Genomic DNA, 19155 nt, shown 5'->3' with positions numbered 1-19155 from the left:
ATTGGGACTTCGCATTGGCGGTGGATTCCTTACAATTCATGTCGAGCGACTTGTTTATGACTTCTTTTAACCTGATGATGAACTTTAAGCTTGAAATCCGGACGTGTAAACAACAAATCATTTACAAGTGAATCTACATACTCACCCCACCTTCATTTCCAGAAAGGGGTGTTGTCTCTAGAGTCTAAACGACATAACGGTAAGGTCAAGCAGCTCATTTCGGTCAAGCCCTAGACCAGCGGTTTTTGACATTTTAATCCAAGGATTTTCTCAAATTCTTATACCGATTGGTTTCTGCCTGTGGGACCATTCCGCGAAAGATTAATCGCATGAAATATCAATCAAGTTTCGGATTGACGTGAAAAAACTGACTGTTGATTAAAATAGTTAATTACAGACGAAATATAAATTTGAATTCCTTAACTGTCCGCAAAAGGGGAAAGTTTACTCAGTGTTGCAATGCCTAACCCTATAAAAATTGCAAATTATTACAAACTACAAACAATTAGCCTGAAGCGAATTATTATCTTTTACGAAAAGATTGTAACGTTGGCCTGTTAAGCTGTTAACTCTTTATAAAATCTGTTTTTAGTTAATAGTTCCTTGCCATTTTTCTGCGCTAGTAATTATGCGCAGAGTTGAGATTAGAGAAGGGCAGACGCCATTTGTTTGGCGAAGTCGTCCGCTGATACTTGCTTTTTTCGTTCGTCTGCCATTATTTTTGTGTTTTCCTTTAAGTTAAATCACGTTTTCTCTTGTTCCCCCGTCGAGGACGTAGATATTTTTCTTTTCAGCCGGATTCTTTAGATTTTCTTATTTGAAAGTTAGAAACAGGATAAGTAACGTTAACACCATGGAGTACCGCGTAAGTCCTGTTTTATCCCATTGTCTGTATTTTGTTTTTATCACCTGCCAAGCACTTCGTACGGCCTGTTTCTCATTTCTCGCTAATTAACGAACATTTCCTTTCAAGCTGGGATCCATGTCTTTATGGACGAAGGCCCAACAACTCCAAGGGGAAGCCCTCCAGCAGGTCCAGGCTGTTTACGGGGAGCACTTTCCGATCGAAGTCCGTCACTTTTTGGCCCCTTGGATCGAAGACAAGATGTGGTGAGTTAAGTCGATGCTTTGAAAACGACTAAACTTGCTCCTGTTCAGCACATTTCTTATGACACTTCTTTCAAATGATAAGCAGGTGGTTCATTTATCATGTTTTTAATTTTTATCAGTCAAACTTCATCTGAAAGAAATGTCTCCTTTTAAGTACAAAATTTTGATCTCCTATCCTTTGAAATCAAAGATTCAGATCAAATTAACACAATAAATTCTGTTGAATCAGGGCGGAAATAGAGCCTGACAATCCTCAACATGAACAGTACGCGACGACTTTATTCACATCACTTGTCCAGGAACTTCAAGTCAGGGCAAACAGCCTGGTTTCCGAAGAACATTTCATAACTAAAATAAAGTTGATGGATGCCGCTAATTTTTTCCAGGTGCAAATTTTGACCTTTCTCAGCTTAAAACTAATTTTTATCACAACTTGATGTAATAACATTTTCCATTTCAGCAACGTTATGCGCACAACCCCTTGGCTTTGTTCGGTATCCTTAAGCATTGCTTGAATACAGAATTGAAATTAGTGCAACAGGCTGAAAACGTATGTAAATGGTAAATATCAAATATTTATTTGTATTTCTAAGAAATGATTTTTGTCAGGCTGGTGTGGACCTTGGCGGAGGTGGTATGAGCACTGTAGCTGCTGAAATTGCCCAGCAGTTGGAAATCTTAAGAGCTAGGACGCACGAAACCTCTGAAGATCTAAGGCGAATGGAGCAAGAGCAAGAATCTTTTGCCCTACAGTATCATGAATGCACAAAGCTCAATGGTAAGTTTACAACTTACTGGATACGCCATTTTGGCTTTGTAACTGTTTATTCTTGAAGTTCGAGGTGTAGTAAAACTGTAACAATTTCAGCTCATATCTCCCACTTGCAAAGTCAACCGCAAAATGCTCAGAACATTGAATTGGACAGAAAATTGAAGAGGCAAAAAGAGATGCTAGAACAGATCTTGAGTCAAAAAGTAAAGACAAAATTTTTAAAACTACCTGAAAATTGCCTTAAAAATTTTGTATTGTAAGTGTCGGTGTTTTTTAGGTTGGCGGATTGTTACAACAAAGAATTACATTGACAGACAAACTGAAATGCACTCTTAATTTGATACAATCCGTACAGTGTCGGATTCTAGACGACGAACTGATAAAATGGAAAAGGGAGCAACAATTGGCGGGGAACGGTGCCAAGTTCAACAACAATCTAGATTTGATACAGGAATGGTGTGAAACGCTCGCCGAGATCAATTGGCTGAACCGACAGCAGATCAAAGAGGCTGAAAGGCTTAAAGCGAAACTGCCGCTCGACAGCCAAGGTGTCGCCGACCTTCTTCCCCATCTCAATTCACAAATTACCCAACTGCTTTCGAGTCTTGTCACAAGGTAACATATCCATAGTATAAATTGCATTTTTTTGTGGTCAATATTCAGCTTTTTCGATGGGTAACATTGAGTTTTTATTTTGTAGCACGTTTGTCATCGAGAAACAACCCCCTCAGGTGATGAAAACTAACACGAGATTTACGGCGACTGTGAGGCTCTTAGTAGGAGGAAAGCTAAACGTTCATATGACTCCTCCTCATGTTAAAGTGACGATAATCAGCGAAGCTCAAGCAAATTCACTTTTAAAAAATGAAAAAGTCTCTAAAGGAGATGCCAGTGGTGAGATTTTGAATAACACCGGCACGATGGAATACCATGCTGCAACAAGACAATTGTCTGTCAGTTTTCGGTAATTAATTGATTTTTGGAAAACAAGTTAAAATTAATCGATGGTTGTTTCTAACAATGCATCACCTTGTACAGGAACATGCAGTTGAAAAAAATCAAACGGGCAGAAAAAAAGGGTACAGAATCCGTTATGGATGAGAAGTTTTCACTTTTGTTTTCTTCACAGTTTTCTGTTGGAGGCGGTGAACTAGTCTTCCAGGTAGGCTTCAACCAAATATACTTTTATATTTTTTACTCTTCTTTTTTGGTTGTTGACTTTATATATTTCTTGGGTTTCTTTTCAGGAACTAGACAATCATCAGACTCATTTACTTTGAAAAGAAAATGAGTTTGATGGATGTCTAGTTCCTGAAAAGAAACCCAAGAAATTCAATTATATTTTTGATTTCATAAGACATAAATTTTTTTTTTTTAATTATTTGTAACCATTCTCTTTTTGAAGGTATGGACTCTTTCTTTGCCAGTTGTTGTCATTGTTCACGGGAATCAAGAGCCACACGCTTGGGCCACGGTGACATGGGATAATGCATTTGCAGAAGCCGGTAGATCACCTTTTGCCGTCCCTGACAAAGTCCTTTGGCCTTATGTTGCCGAAGCTTTAAACATCAAGTTTTGCTCTCAAACTGGAAGACAGCTAAGCGAAGACAGCTTAAGGTTTCTTGCTGAAAAAGCATTTAGGTAAATAAACTAAAGAAAAACATTATTAAAAAAAATTTATTGAATAATAATTGAAGTTGCTTGTTTGGGTTTTTAAATGAGTAAATATTAAGTTACCTTTCTAATGTCTTAAGTGTGTATGAAGTAAGATTGAAACATTTTAGCCCTTTTTTATGTTCATTTGTGGATGTTTTTATTATTTTAAACATGCTTATGTTTTGTGTTTATTTTTTAGAACAAGCAATGTTAATGATTTCTCCGGTATGATGCTCAGTTGGTCGCAGTTTTGTAAAGAGCCTTTGCCCGAAAGAAACTTTACTTATTGGGAGTGGTTTTATGCAGTGATGAAACTGACGAGGGAACACCTCAAAGGACCCTGGGTTGATGGGTATGAGAAATATTTAATAAACCTTGTAATAGCAGCTCAAATTGATTTTTGTACTGTTTTAGTTGTATCCTCGGTTTTGTAAGGAAAAAGCAAGCCGAAGAAATGCTCTTGACTTGTGCCAATGGCACGTTTCTTCTTCGTTTTTCTGATTCAGAACTCGGTGGTGTTACGATAGCCTGGGTTGGCTGTACAGAAGATTCAAGTAAATACTTCTATATTTTATTTTTAAAAAAGTAATATATAATATTTTAATTGCAACAATTATTTCAGAACATTCTGAAGTCTTTATGCTGCAGCCTTTCACAAGTAAGGATTTTGCAATAAGGAGCCTGGCCGATCGAATATCCGATCTTCACCATTTGTTGTATCTCTATCCTGATGTTTGCAAACAGCAAGCATTTAGCAAATATTACACACCATTTACAGGTATGATTATCATATGTATTACATAGAAGATGTTAAAATATAACTTTTTCACTCTCAGATAACAATTCCACGACGACTAATGGATATGTGAAACCCATGCTGGTAACCCAGATTCCAAGGTTCAGCAATCCCAACAGCCTGCCACCCACACCACAAGCGATCTTTCAACCACAATCTCCAGAAAACAGCACAGTTGGAGATAATGTGAACAGGTATACTGATCTTTAATAACAGTCACGTTTAATCCCTTGGGTTTTGATTTAACTTATTAATTGTGCAATACTTTCTGTGTAACTACCTTTTAATAACTTTCATCAACTTAATTTAAATTAACAAGAAAAATCAAAGTTGTGGTGAGAGCTGATTTTACATTCAGTGTATACACTTTTCATTGCCTTTCAAAGAACGTGTATAGTAAGAGTTTTAGCTTTCTTTTTGAAATTTGTAGCTGGAGGAATTTTTTCAAATGTTTTCTGTGATTTTAATGTTGTCAGCTAGTATACAATCTATTGATACGTCAGATGATAATTTAATGACAATATTTTTGAAAAGCATTTCCATGATTTCAAGCTCTCCAGAAAGTAAGTGCAATAAAGTACTCGCCCAAATATTGCTTTAATACTTTAAATGTATTTATCATTGCAGTTCTCACTTTACAATAAAGTAAATCTCGTCATAATTTTGTCAAAACAAGTCATGAAAACAAAATCGATTTGACAAAATAAAAATCTTGGGCTTTCTGTTCCAAAGAAACCTGTGTTAAAAGTTACCAGTTCAGTTTTATTTGAGTATTTATTTGAAAAAGTCCTCTCGTTTTGCGTATTATTATTTGTTATTTTCAAATATTGTGTTGGCAGATATTCCATTATGTAATTCATTTCATTTCAATGTCTCATGTGACGTGAGGCCATGAAAACCTTCAGTATTCTCATAAGCTACTGCAAACATTACAGACATAAATTATTTCCGCATAATTTTTACATTCCAACTATGTATGTAAAAAAAAAAAACTAATGCTGTAGTTGTCTGTTTGAAACAAGACTTTTTGCTGACAAACTACACATTGTTTTATAGTAATTTATTTATCTTATTTATATGTATAAATTTCGTTTTTTTTGTATAATTTTTATTTTATGTTAATGTTCTTAGTCAGTATTGTTAAACTGTGTTCATAACATTTGTTTTGTTATTAAGGTTTTAATAATAATTCGTAAATTTTAAAATCAAGTATTACACTTCGGTAGATTTATTTACAATGTTCTCTATTTTATGCAAAGTTTTAAAGGGAATTTATTAGTGAAATTTGTTGAAACAAAGAAATGGTTATATGTAATTGGTTTAAAAAATGCATTCCATTATAGCAGTCTATGTTTTTTCATTTCTTGTATGTTATTTGATCTCTTAGATATATAAAACAATTTAATTATGAATGTACTTCATAAACCACTTATGGTGGTATATACAGAATTAGTCATTTTACTTAGATCAAAGAGAATTTGTTGTTAGAAAATCGATGTTTATATATTTATGTGCAATAGAGTCCGCTCTCTTTATTATTATTCTATTTAGATAAATGTTTTTAACATCATCTAAATGTTGCACATGTTTGTTAGGGTAGTTTTTGTCATTATACTGCTGTCTTTATATTCTTTTCATTACAAAAAGTTGAGTAGTCAGGCTCGTAACGAGTTTAGATAATATTTCAGTCGGAAAAAAAATGAAATACGTGACATTAAAGAGAAAAAGTAAGTTCCATCCTCTACTTCCATCCAGATTTATTCAAATAGAGACTTTGATTAAAAAGAAAAAAAAAACTATTTATCTAATTCCAAATATATTAAAAGAAACATATTAATTGACACTTGGTTATTTTTGTTTTCGTAAATCATTAATATGCTCAATTCTTATTATGCACAAATCCTTTGTGCTTTCAAAAATATTTTTAAAAGTAACATACACTGCAGTGATGTAAATAAGTTTATTTAATAAAAAAAAAGTATCGAAAATTATTCAATAATTGTTATTAATAAAAAATATATATATACTGATATTTTTATAAATTTCAAATATTTTGAAATGACATATATTTTATGTGAGAAAGACGAAAAAAGAAAAAAATGCTCAAAATTAGTTGACGATAAGAAAAATAATTAAATTTTATTATTCTAAAAACAAACTAACATTATACCTACATTCACCTTAAATATTTTGTGTGAATATACTTCACAGGGTCTTTTGCTTTATTTACGTTTTTAAATTTAATACATATGTAAGAAGAAAAAATTGTTGAGGTAATAGAAAAATAAAAATTCAAACGTTCCCTTTCAAATAGGTCCAAAATAATGAAAACCATCTGTTTTTATTTCTTTATTTTATTGTCAATATGTCAAGACTGAAATTGTCAGAGAATATAGGAATTGAATTTTTTTATAAGGAATTTGAAGCAGGGTCTTAAGTTTGAAGGGAAAACTCTAAGCCTGTCCTTTCAAATTTGGAAGTTAATCATTAACTTTGTAGAATAGTTGCTACGGCTTGAAGTTCTACATTATAAATGTTTTTTACCTCAAAGGTATCTTAGTAAGATAGGGAACAATTTATTAACCAAAAGTTGATTTGTTCACTTCTTTTTCCTATCTAATCAAATAGAAATGTTATAGACAATTTATCTGATTTATTCTTTAAAACAGTTTGAATATCACTAAAACATATAGTTCAGTCGAATCTCATGTTATATGTCCATTTTTGCTGTTTAAATTATGACTTTTTTTAGCATTTAAGAATTTCACATAGTTGTTTTTATGAATAACATTAATATAAACGACCTGTTAATGTTGATATAAATGTTTCCTTAATGTACAATTTTGAATTGTCAATATTTTGTGTTTACCAAAAAATTAACATTTCTGTATCAAATTGGATATTACAGATCGATGTTAAAGACTTGTTATTGACTTTTGTTGTGTACCCACACTAATTTCCTTTCTACTTTACATTTCTTCTGTTTTTTTTTTCTTTTTACATTAATAATTTTCTATTTCTTTCTTCTATTTATTTCTTTTTAACAATGAAATAACATTACTTAAATAGCAACCAGAGGCACAACAGTAGTCAATAGCAGATATTGCTTATACTTATGTTTATAATAATTAACATTTTTAAGAAAGTTAAAACAAAATCTGTATTGACTTTTGTTGTGTCTTTGTTGTAGCTACATAAACGCAACTGAAATGGATTACCTGCTTGGAGTCGAGTTGTCAGGCATCGACGACACTACCATCGACAACTTTCCTGATTTGATGCAGTATGCAAAATAGTGAGAAATTATTGTTTTACAATTTCCCACACCCGCAAGTACAAAAATAAGAATGTGACACGTTTTAATTAAAAGGAATGGAAACAATTTACATAAAAAAATTTCCTCAGGGTTGTTTGCTATCTTTACATTTGAGGCATTGGGTGTGAATCCCTTGATCAAGTCCTCCATTTTATTCAAACAATTTTTAATTAATATTTATTTGCGCCCACTCTATTAAGATTTTTATAAACTTGCATCATAAAACTGCTCTCTGCAACTGTTTTTAGCATTTCATAATTTCAATGCCTTAAAATAATAGAAGAGAAAGCCTTAAGATTTAGAATGTTAGGTCAAAAGTGCCATTGAAAGTTTAAATAGTTTAAGTAAATAAAGTATATTTAGAAGAAAAAATGTATTGTCAATTCATTGTAATGTTTAGAGTTTATATAGATTTTATTTTCTCAAATTATGTGATACCGTTCCAGGCAGATAGCGTAAGACCATAAAAATGGAAAAAATTGGCCTGTGTTGCCCCTTTGCAATATTTTTTATTTATAGTTTGTAAAGTTCTATATCTTGTTCTACTTGGATTGTTTTCTTGTTTGATGTTTTATGTATTTGTTAAGGGTGATAGAAAAGTGTGGATTATTTTCGCAATTGTGGCATCTGTGATATTTAAGGAATGGCGATATATTGAAGGATGGACTCGTTTGAAAGTTCAACTGCCTTTTAAACATTTTTTGTATTAATTTTAACATTTTATAAGCTTTCGTGAGCCTGCTATTTTGAAGATATGACTTCCATAATTACAGATTGAAATCAATGACTTTGTTTAGCATTAATAAACAAGAATTAATTTCTTATGCCCAATAGTTGCTTAGGTTACAAATTACTGCTTAATAATATGCCCCTAAACCGGTTACTATTTTTTAACGTTTTATAAAATTATTGTTCCATAATTTAAAAGAGTTATAATGTCCGTCTATTGACCCATCATGATTAAATGTGATTTATGATTAAATGTACTTATACAAATACTTCCTTCTACAATTTTTCTCACTTGATTTCTTCCAGTTTTTGTCTACTTCTTTTAAATTGTATACAATAAAAATTTTATTTGTTTACTCTTTTTTATACTTGTTGTTAAGAAATAATTAAATAAAGAAAAATGGGTTACATTAGCTTAGTTTTGATGTATTGCTGATGTTAATCAGGGAAATTGGATAAAGTGCAAATTTCTGTGAGAAGTTTGTTCTATTTTAATACTAAAAACCTGGTTTGTTTTACAGTTGTGTCAAACATAATTTTAAAAACTAATGATTGTCATAATTTTATAATTTCTTTAAACAGATCTATGTGATAAAAACTTTCAGAAATGTTAGTAAATCTAAATTGATTCTAAGGTGGTTTTATTATTTTGTAAAAGTATTATCTGGTCACTTGGATTCAGAATTAAAAAGCAATAATAATTATATGTGATGTGGAATATTATTTCAACATTTATCCTTTACCTCTGCTGAAGTGTCAAGTTTGTACGAATGCATTATTAAGTAAAAATCAAATTAAATAAAAAAGGCAATTAGGAGAACTGCTAACTTAGCAAATACTAACTGGACTGGTGGATTACAAGAAGACTACTCACAAAAATAACCAATGTAAAAAAGAGAAATCTATGCAACAGAAAGGAATTTCAAATTAGGAAACGTCAAATTAATTAAGTTAAATTGAATTGAAGGATGGACTCATTTGAATTATGGGGGGGGGCTCTTCACGGCAGGACACAATTAAAATACCACTTTTAAAAAATGGGATAGTCAACAGATGATCAAAAAGGCTATGGTACCTAGAAAAGTCATCCTGAGAATCCATTAAATTTCGTGGTCTGATTGACCAAATAACTTATTTCAATTAAATTCACTAGTTTTCGTGGCCCGCTTGACCAATTAATATTTTTCGATTAAGTAAGGTTTTTAGTTGAGATAAAAAAGACAATGCCACGAGCGGGATTCGAACCCACGACCTTTGGCTAGATACGCCGCTACTCTATACCACCTGAGCTATGGTAGAGTAGCGGCATATCTAGCCGAAGGTCGTGGGTTCGAATCCCGCTCGTGACGTCTTTTTTATCTCAACTAAAACCTTAATTAATTGGAAAATTATTTCAATTAATTATTCTTTATGTAAAGTATTGGTTGGGATAAAAAAAAGTGTCACGAGCGGGATTCGAACCCATGACCTTCAGCTATTTCTCAACCAATACCTTACATAAAGATTAATTAATTGAAATAAGTTATTTGGTCAATAAGACCACGAAATCTAATGGATTTAATATTTAAAATGAAGTATATCTTCACTAAAGCTCTCCGTGGCCATTTCATTTGTTGCCAAGAATCGAATAGATTATACAACATTTTAAAAATAGCAAAAAGGAGAGAAAATTCGAAAGGTGGGTTGTTGAGATGGGAAGTTAGTGTCTGAGTGGATCAAAGTCGCGATAGCTCAAGTGGTAGAGTAGCCGGCGTATTTAGCCGAAGGTCGTGGGTTTGAATCTCGCTCATGACACTGACTTTTTATCTCAACCAATACCTTACATAAATATCAATTAATTCCTGAGAATTTTGTACTTATCTATAGTAATATATTTTTTATCTTAATTAAAAAAATGGATTTCATTACACAAGAAAATATTTAGTATCGCTTGATTTGTCGATAAAAACATTTTATTGGCTGACTATTCACAATTATATACATGCATATATTTTCATTTAATGTACATTTTATTACATTTTTGAGATCATGAAAGTGCCAAACTTTGACATAATATTTAAAAAAGCACAAAAACAAACTAAAATTTCAAAAATCGAATATGAAAATAAAGTATGAATTACAAATGGAATAATATTTTTCTTATGTAATAGACGTACACTCAATGTGATGAGAAAAGAGATGAAAGAGTAGAACCTAAACAATCGAGTTTTTAAAAATCTCAAAATAAAGCTAAAAAATTAATGGTAATGACATAGAATGCTGGTACAATGAAATTAATAAAAGAAAAAAATCAATGTCTTTGACATTTTTTTTTTGGAAATTGTACTAACTAAATTTTTTGTAACAGTACTAAACACATTGAAATATATGAGGTAACAATTTCATATCAAATTATGAAGATTCTCTAAATATATACATAATTTTATTTTTACTGGACTTCCAGGTGAACAATTAGTAATTTATCACTTTCACATAATAAAAATTGAACACAAATTTATATAATTAAAAATTAAATGATAAAATATATATGATTATAAGCACTGAGCCATCTATTGATTCTTAACCATAAAATAGCAAGTCCAAATAATTTGGATTTATTCTCATTAACAAATGATCATATATTTTTAGGGAAAATTTGTTTTTTTAAATGGAACATAGCCATTTAAAAATATATCACTTATGAAAAACAAATCTTGTACAAGTTACCTTTACACAACAACAAAAAAACCATTTAACCGTATGACACATTCTCTTACATATTACTGTTGTTCTCGTTTACATTGGCATTAGAATTGTTTATGAAAATATTCAAATTAAAACTGTTCATTTCTGAATATTCTCCTGTCCTGCGTTTTTTATGTTTTGGCTCGGTGCTGAAATTCTGAACACCCATGTTCGTGGTATTGTTAGACGAACTGGATATGCTAGAAAATACATAATTGAATCAGAATTAACAATAATAAATTATTTTTAAAACCATCACTTACTCGGGTGAGGAAGAGATATTAGGACGTTCTGCAGAGATCATGGCAAACTGCCTTATTTCTTCACAACCAGAATTTCCTATAATCAAAACATTAATGAAATACACAATTATTACAATAGTAATAAAAATATACAGTAAGTAAATATTAAACTATTTATACGAAAGTTACCTGCTGGGTTTTCGCCCTCTTCCTGTTGTTCAGTTTCATCTCCTCTGAAAAGTTTACATAATTAATTTTAATCATTGCACTAAATTATAAAAAAACATCTCATTAAAGATTTTGTAGCAATAAAACTAATACATAAACAAACATTATTAAATATGGATTATGATTTTCTTGAAGCAATTTAAGAAAATGTGTAATGTTATGATAAAAGGTTATAAATGTACTATGTTGAGAAGTTTTTTCTTTAAATGCCAAAATATAACATGGGTCTACAGACAAATAAGATATGTAGGTATTATGTAATTCATTTGTTGAAAAATTAATTAACATTCTCAAAAAGTGGCAAATGAATTGTGCATGTTAGTTAGTGAAGCTCTTTTTTTATAAGCAGTGCTTACATGTCTGTAGATAAAATTTTAGTGTTTAATTCTCCCCCATGATATTCTTTTCTCCTCGCCTTGTTTAGGTGCCTACAACTTATACAAGTTAAACATAAGTTAAATATAAAGTAATTAGAACAGTTGTATAAAATGTTTACTTACTCGGCAACAGGTCGCCATGTACTAGGTTGAGTGGTGTCATCAAAGGTTTCCGGTAAGTGTTCTTCCTCTCGAGGAGCAGCTATTTAACAATTTAAAATTTTGAGTTTGATTTCAAATGGGTAACAGTGAGAAAAAATATTGAAAAAGTAAAATAAGTACCCATTATATGTTCCCCTTGTTCAGGTGCCAATGATCTAAAAAGAAAAAAAAATCAGTACTGATAATTGCAAATTAGTATATAACTTACTTACCCTTCGTTGACATAATATGGGAATTTATAACAATTGGCCTTTTGCCTCTTGTCAAATTCACAATCGATCTGATGTCTCACACCACCAGTAGTGTTGATTTCTATATCACTGCTAAATGGAAGATTAGATATAGGTTTAGCCTCGTGTTCAATATTGTGGCTTGTATGTTCTGATGCAGTATGATACGGTGGAGGAGGCGCACTTGGTGAAATGCAAAATCTCTCTGTTTCACTAATTATTGGCATGGATCCCTTGGTATTACCTGCATATAACGAATTACAAAATAATTTACATTAACTAATTAGACAATTCACTTTTTTCACCCCAAACAATGTATATCAATATACTGCTGTAGTAAATTTTTGCATACACAGTTTGTAAATACAATAATTTATTTAAGTTCACTAATTTCGTGGTCCGCTTGACCAATTAATATATTACAATTATTTAAGGTTTTTAGTTGAGATAAAAAAGTCAATGGCACGAGCGGTATTCGAACCCACGATCTTCGGCTTGATACACCGCTGCTCTACCACTTGAGGTCCACAATAGCTCAAGTGGTAGAGCAGCGGTGTATCAAGCTGAAGATCGTGGGTTCGAATCCCACTCGTGCCATTGACTTTTTTATCTCAACTAAAAACCTTAATTAATTGTAATTTATTTAAGTTTACATTTCTTTAAATTGTAAAAATAAAATACTTTGGAGATCCAGGATTATGTATCTTATTTTTTAATGTTAAATTATGTATATATGAATATTCATTTATCAAGTTGCAATGAACTCTCAGACCTCAAGTTTTACAATTTTTTTTTTTTTTACACAACAGCAGAGGTCATATCAATCCTCAGGGTGGGGGGGAAAGAAGAGCCCATTTGTAAGTATGTCGAGTTCGAATGCAGGGCCACTGGATTCGAACCCGGGATCTTTACCTTACAGTGATGAGCGCCGTGTCAACGCCTAAACCGTTGCGGCCACCGACGCCCCCAAATTACTTCATTAAGTTATGTCATGTGTGTACTTACATCTGTTACATTTTCTTCTTGCATAGAATGCTGCTACTGCTAAAGAAACAATGCAAATAATGCCAAGAAGTGCTACCCATAAATATGGATTTCCAAAACCTAAACATAATAAATAAATTATTTAAACAATAAAAAAAGGTATAAGTATGCATTAAAATAAAAGTACTTTCCTTTTTCTGTTTGTATATCAGGAGGTAGTGATTTGTTGATGTCTTCCATCGGTTGTATTATTTCCGAACTAATTGATATACAAGTGTTTGGTTCTGAGCCATCTATAAGCTTGGGTGAATGATAGCTGCAATTATGCAGGTGAATCATTGATTAACAATAAAATTTAAAAAAAAAAATTTAAAAAAAATTTAAAGTTTAAATTAAACAGAATTTAACAATAGTTCTTTTATAAGGAAAATTCTACCAGTGAAATTGAAAGAATGAAATATCTTGGATATTTAACTGAATTTAGCAAATAAAGGAAGATTGGTAGTAGAGTAGAGGAATAATTAGAATGTAACTTTTTTTTCCAAATAAACATCATGCAGCAGACTAACTTTGAAAAATGCATGTGCAAAACAAAATATTAAAAAAACAGGAAATGTAATTAAATTAAATATTGAAAAATATGATGATACATGACATCTATTTGTTTTTCTTGTATGCTATATCTGGAGCAAAAACTGAAATGTAAAATTGTTAACTGTTTAATTAGTTCTTCATAAGTAAATAAAAAAGCTCAAAATAAATCTGAATAAAAATACTGTTATGGATTTTTTATGACATGCACAATGATTTGTCTAGTTGCAATTATTCACATAGAAGAAGCAGTTATTTATCAATTATCAACAAGGCTAAATTGTGACATCTTTACAAGAACTCTTTTTTATTATTTGATCAAAAAGGATAATTTATTTTTTAACAATTAATAACTTATATTAATTTGCCATGTAAAAACTAATTAACTTTTAATCTACTTTGCAATTGTATAAAAATATAAATATTTTTTAAAATTTATTCAAGTACCACAGATTATTGTTATTAGTAACGGCCTTTAAACGACTATAAAAGCAACACTTCACAGATATTTGTAAAAACTTAACACTTTTTAAATAACTTTGCAACAAATTAGTACACTGAAGGATATAATTCTGGCTTAAAATTGTTCACGGAAAGATACACACACAAGAAAATATCAAATTAACTGAAAAAAATTAAAACTCCCTGAGTGGGTTGTGGACTCACCAGAATTATGATGAAGCCTTTGTTTTTATTGTTAAGGCAGCCACCGAATCACCTCCTCTCAAATATTTGACAACTAAATTTAATCATAACAAGAAAACATAACATGACAGATTGGAGGCTCCAGTCTCAGAGACGGGTTGCTAAAAGTCCTAGAATTGGATTTAGGGCATATTCATGATCAAATTTTTTGATCCGTAACAAAAAAAAAAAAACTTCAATCCGAGCGGGTATGAAGGGTACAATTTAGAAGAAAATTGAAGGCTAAATGGCAAAAATGAAAGTTAACGCTATAAAATTATTGTTTAGAATGATTTCATCGGACACAACATTAGGATTTTTTTTTGCTCACATAGCCTCCAACACTTTTGTAATAAATAAAAAATCAATTGAAAAGTAAACTCACCCGGCAATGCATTCACCACATTGTTCCGGCCTTTGAGGGCAGTCGTCAATCGTAGAATTTTTCCTAAAGAAGCGTATGCAGTTTGAGCATGGTGCACATTTGTAAAGTGCATTTTCCTTATAGCAATATGTGCCCTTGGGACAGTCCAGACTGCTGCCGCATTTAAACTGAAAAACATCACAGCAACATTGATTAATATTTTCTTTGGTGATTGATCAGCCTTCTTAGTTTAAATATATTTTTTCTTTCCAAAAGGTAGATCGGGGATGAGGCCAACAATGTTTGGCCTCATCCCCGATCTACCTTTTGTAAAGAAAAAAATATATTAGCAACATTGATATTAAACTTTTTTCTACACATTTATTAGGAATAAACTAATGGATACTTTCTCACCTCCCTTGTTGTTATATTATCAATAGAAATTGGTCATAACTAGTAGTATTATGTTATTTAGAAAATGAATTATTTATTGTTATCTGAATTAATCACTTAAGAAAATTTATTATATATATATTTTTTTTTCATCTTCAATTGTTTGAATGCAACTGTGTACATATTAATGTAAACCTGTTGTTTTAACTAATTTCTGTTTATATTTTGTCACATTAATAATATATTGTCAGTAGTATTATCCATGTAAGCAGTGTATATTCATACATCACTTGGTCCCAGACAGTGAGTGTAATGTGAAAATATTAAATTTTCTGGATGTCTGTTAATGTCTAATGATTGTATCACCTAAAATCTCCCAATCAATTGTAATAAAACTGTATGGTTTAAGGGAATTGTGACGATTATTGTCTCAAAAATGACCAAGAAACATTAAACGGCGACGTGTGATCTAAACTCTGTAATAAAATTAATCCATAATAAACTCCTTTAAAAAAAATCTTAGAAAAAATAAAACAATAGTACGCAAAGTGATTCTCTCTAGATTGCGAATAGGTCACATCAGGCTAATCCATAATAGGCTTTTAATAGGCAACGATGTATGCGAAGAGGAGAACGTATATGGCAGTAAAACATATTTTGGTCGACTGCCGCACTTTGCAACCCTTTAGGCAAAGGCTCAACCTTTCGAGTGATTTACAGGAGTTACTGGGTCCCCATTGTTCCTTTCGAAGAGCACTTTTCAGCTTTCTCAAATTTATAATGAGATTTAGTCCTTTTCCCAAATTGTTATACCATTGAATGTTTGCCTGCTAATGTTTGAATGAGAGTTGTGCGTGCAAGATTTCTTTCTTTTTTCAGAAATTTTTGAGGCTGCCGGAGCGGAAAAATGAAATGGAAGAAAATACAAATTGCGGGATTATAAACTGCAATGCCCATAAATCGCAATTTAAATAAGAAAGTTAGCTCCTCAAAAAAAATAAAAATAAAGAAAGAAAGAAAAAGAAGTGTTATTGTGTTTTTGTTTCTTATTATTGTTATGTAGCATTAGTTTATCTATCATATTTGAATGGAAGAATAAAAGGATAAGTATGAGCCTACACTCATGTTGGTACTGTTGCTAGTCTGACTCCATTATTATTATTATTATTATTATTAGCCATACAAGCCTATGGGAAATGTTTAAATTATGGAACAAAAATTCAAAATTCTAATAAAAAAACAGTAATAAATTTTATGTGTAATTTAAAAGGAGATTTTTCCATACATTTGGCATTCCAAATTAAGAATTTTAAAAAATCTATTAAAAGGATTATTCCTATTAAAAGTATAAATTAAAGCTTTGGATGGCAATAGGGTAAATTAGTTTATAAGTGAATGTTTGGAGTCAGAGCTGTAGCTAAGAAGGTTTGGATGTTAGGGCATGAAATACCTTAGCCGTTAAAACGCCCTTAAAAATTAATAATAATAACAGTACTCAAAAATTACAAAAGGTTTAATTCATTATCACAATATACTCTGGTACTACAATGATGTTTAAACCATATTTGCCTCGGATTTTTTAAATATGGTTTTATTATATTTGTCCATTATTCGACTATAAACTATAAATTTCATCAGTAAATTAGATACATTGTATTTTTCTACCTTAAAAAATTATATCTAAAAATTTGAATTGTTCTTCTTTAAATTATTGCATCATCTCATACTTTTATGTACAATTTTTCGATTTTTTCGGTTAAATTAGTTTTGTGATATTATATATAAATTATCATAATATAAAGTTTATGGTGTGTATTGTTGGTTTCTACATTCACAATTGCTATGTATATAATACGTATTTTAAAGTTGTTTTATTTTCAACATGGAATTTAATGACTAATTAGTCTTATTCAAATTTATTGGTTAATGACACACAAAATTTTCATTTTTTTTTTAAATAAAGGAAAAACATTATTTATTTACATTTACTTTGAAAGTTTTGCTAATGGGTTTAAATGCCCAAAACATCCAAAGTAAAAGTTATTAAATAATGTTTTTACTTTATTTTTTTTAAATATATGGAAATTTTGTCTGTCATTAACAAACGAATATGTAAATGTGCGTGAAGTCAAGATAGATCAGTGAAATTATTTGAGAGAGGATCAGATAAATGGTCAGTGGATAAAGAAAACACTAAAAATATGCAGAGCTTTTGTCATTCAACATCTTCAGTTAGATCTGGGGCCAGTAAATAATTCTTGTTAACTTCAACTTGTGTAAATTTTGATCTGGACCAGTACTACCTGATGTTATAATATATGACAAAAGCTCAGCACATTTTTGGTGTTTTCTTCATCCGATGGCCATTTACCTGATCCTCATTCAACAAATATGTATTTTAAGATATACCAAAATTAAACCCAATTAATTATGAGTCATCGTTGTGTATTTCGAAATATTACATTCTACTCATGTAATTATGTACCCATGCTGTTGTGTATTGCTTAATAATATACAAATTTGGAAATATTGTCGCACAACATGCCAATATTGCAATGTTGGTAATGTTATATGTTTAAACGATCATGAAAAAAATTATATTAAATAACTGAAGAAAATAAATAGATCAAGTGCTAAAAATTATGTCTCACCTCTTCACCACTGAGGGATTTCACGACCTGAAAAATAGAATAATAATAAATCCACAATTTCAATATTTAATATATCTATAATAATATAATAATTTCTGAGAAAAAAAAATGTTCCCACCTTCATAAAAGCGAGGAAGAAGAAAAGGCGATAAATTTTGATGCAAAACATATTTCTGACTGAGTCACACACGTGTTGGAAATGGAAAACCGTTTCTGAACTGTCACAAAACCGGTGTCGGGGGTGGCGAGAGGCGAATTTCCTTCTTAGTGTTCCGTCTTCTCCACGATTCCTGCTTTCAAGTCGACTTTACACCTTGCAGCAGTACCTGGTCCAAAGAGGGGATGAACATGCAAGTGCAAGTCTTTCCCCTACTCACGTCACATTCAGAAGATTTGCGCAAGGGTACACCGGCCCTCTGGGCTCTGAGTCTGGCTATTCGTCCGTCTTCGCGGGCTCACATTCTCGTAACATGCTTCAATTTTGCATGAATAAATTTTCACATTTCATTCATCTACACCGATTTAAATCCGTATCTATCTCCTATCACCTACGCCTTCATAATAACAGCTTCCCGGTGACAATTTCCAATGAAAGTTATCCCTGGGAGCGTAGTCACGATAGATTAAATTACAAGATTTGTGCATGAATAGCAATTTACAAGTTATATCCTTTTTTTCTTAAACCAATAAAATACACTGATACATTATTGGCTTAAATATATTGCAATAACAGCTGATAAATTGCGTTTCATTTTATAAATGCTCAAAAGGACTACATTTTCAAAATTTATTTCATAACCCTATGTATGATATGCTTTGTATTTTTACAGAATATTTGATTTTTTTTTTAAATTCATAAATGCTCAAAAGGACTACATTTTCAAAAAATTATTTCATAAGTCTATACTTTGTATTTTTACAGATATTTTTAATTTTAAATACTCAAAAGTACTACATTTTCAAAAATTATTTCATTACCCTATATATATATATGATGTGCTTTGTATTTTTACAGAATATCTGTTTGTTTTTTTAATTTATAAATGCTCAAAAGGACTACATTTTCAAAAAATATTTCATAAGCCAATATATGATGTTTTATATTTTTACAGATTTTTTATGTTTTTATTTATAAATGATCAAAAG

The 19155-nt window shown here is 30.9% G+C and overlaps 2 protein-coding genes across 5 annotated transcripts; one reads left to right on the top strand and one right to left on the bottom strand.

Moving 5' to 3' along the window:
• Window positions 1-242: 242 nt before the first annotated feature.
• LOC106661660 (signal transducer and activator of transcription 5B-like) lies at window positions 243-9090 on the top strand. The gene is made up of 15 exons (XM_024225429.1): window positions 243-865; window positions 974-1110; window positions 1340-1496; window positions 1571-1660; window positions 1720-1888; window positions 1979-2085; window positions 2160-2497; window positions 2583-2846; window positions 2921-3044; window positions 3288-3523; window positions 3738-3890; window positions 3953-4092; window positions 4161-4316; window positions 4375-4528; window positions 7525-9090. Exons 1-15 carry the CDS (start codon window positions 854-856, stop codon window positions 7628-7630), a joined length of 2343 nt encoding a protein of 780 aa, XP_024081197.1. The 5' UTR covers window positions 243-853; the 3' UTR covers window positions 7631-9090.
• A 1223-nt stretch (window positions 9091-10313) lies between these two features.
• Window positions 10314-18677, bottom strand: LOC106661713. 4 transcript variants are annotated; one of them, XM_014385262.2, is made up of 13 exons: window positions 18128-18676; window positions 18010-18036; window positions 14987-15153; window positions 14584-14732; window positions 13518-13642; window positions 13348-13446; window positions 12325-12586; window positions 12233-12267; window positions 12074-12152; window positions 11930-12007; window positions 11535-11578; window positions 11367-11442; window positions 10314-11303 (listed from the first exon to the last, which is right to left on the bottom strand). In XM_014385262.2, exons 5-13 carry the CDS (start codon window positions 13564-13566, stop codon window positions 11132-11134), a joined length of 894 nt encoding a protein of 297 aa, XP_014240748.1. In that variant the 5' UTR covers window positions 13567-13642; window positions 14584-14732; window positions 14987-15153; window positions 18010-18036; window positions 18128-18676; the 3' UTR covers window positions 10314-11131. The 4 variants fall into 4 exon arrangements, with proteins under 4 accessions (XP_014240748.1, XP_014240745.1, XP_014240746.1 ...); XM_014385259.2 differs by lacking the exon at window positions 14584-14732 and having other exon boundaries at window positions 18128-18677; XM_014385260.2 differs by lacking the exon at window positions 14584-14732 and having other exon boundaries at window positions 11930-12001; window positions 18128-18677.
• Window positions 18678-19155: the final 478 nt, after the last annotated feature.

The sequence above is a fragment of the Cimex lectularius genome, unplaced genomic scaffold, assembly GCF_000648675.2.
Source record: "Cimex lectularius strain Harlan isolate CLEC.00 unplaced genomic scaffold, Clec_2.1 scaffold29, whole genome shotgun sequence".
In the NCBI taxonomy this organism is placed as follows: Eukaryota; Metazoa; Arthropoda; class Insecta; order Hemiptera; family Cimicidae; genus Cimex; species Cimex lectularius.
This window is presented reverse-complemented; position numbering and strand designations above follow the sequence as displayed.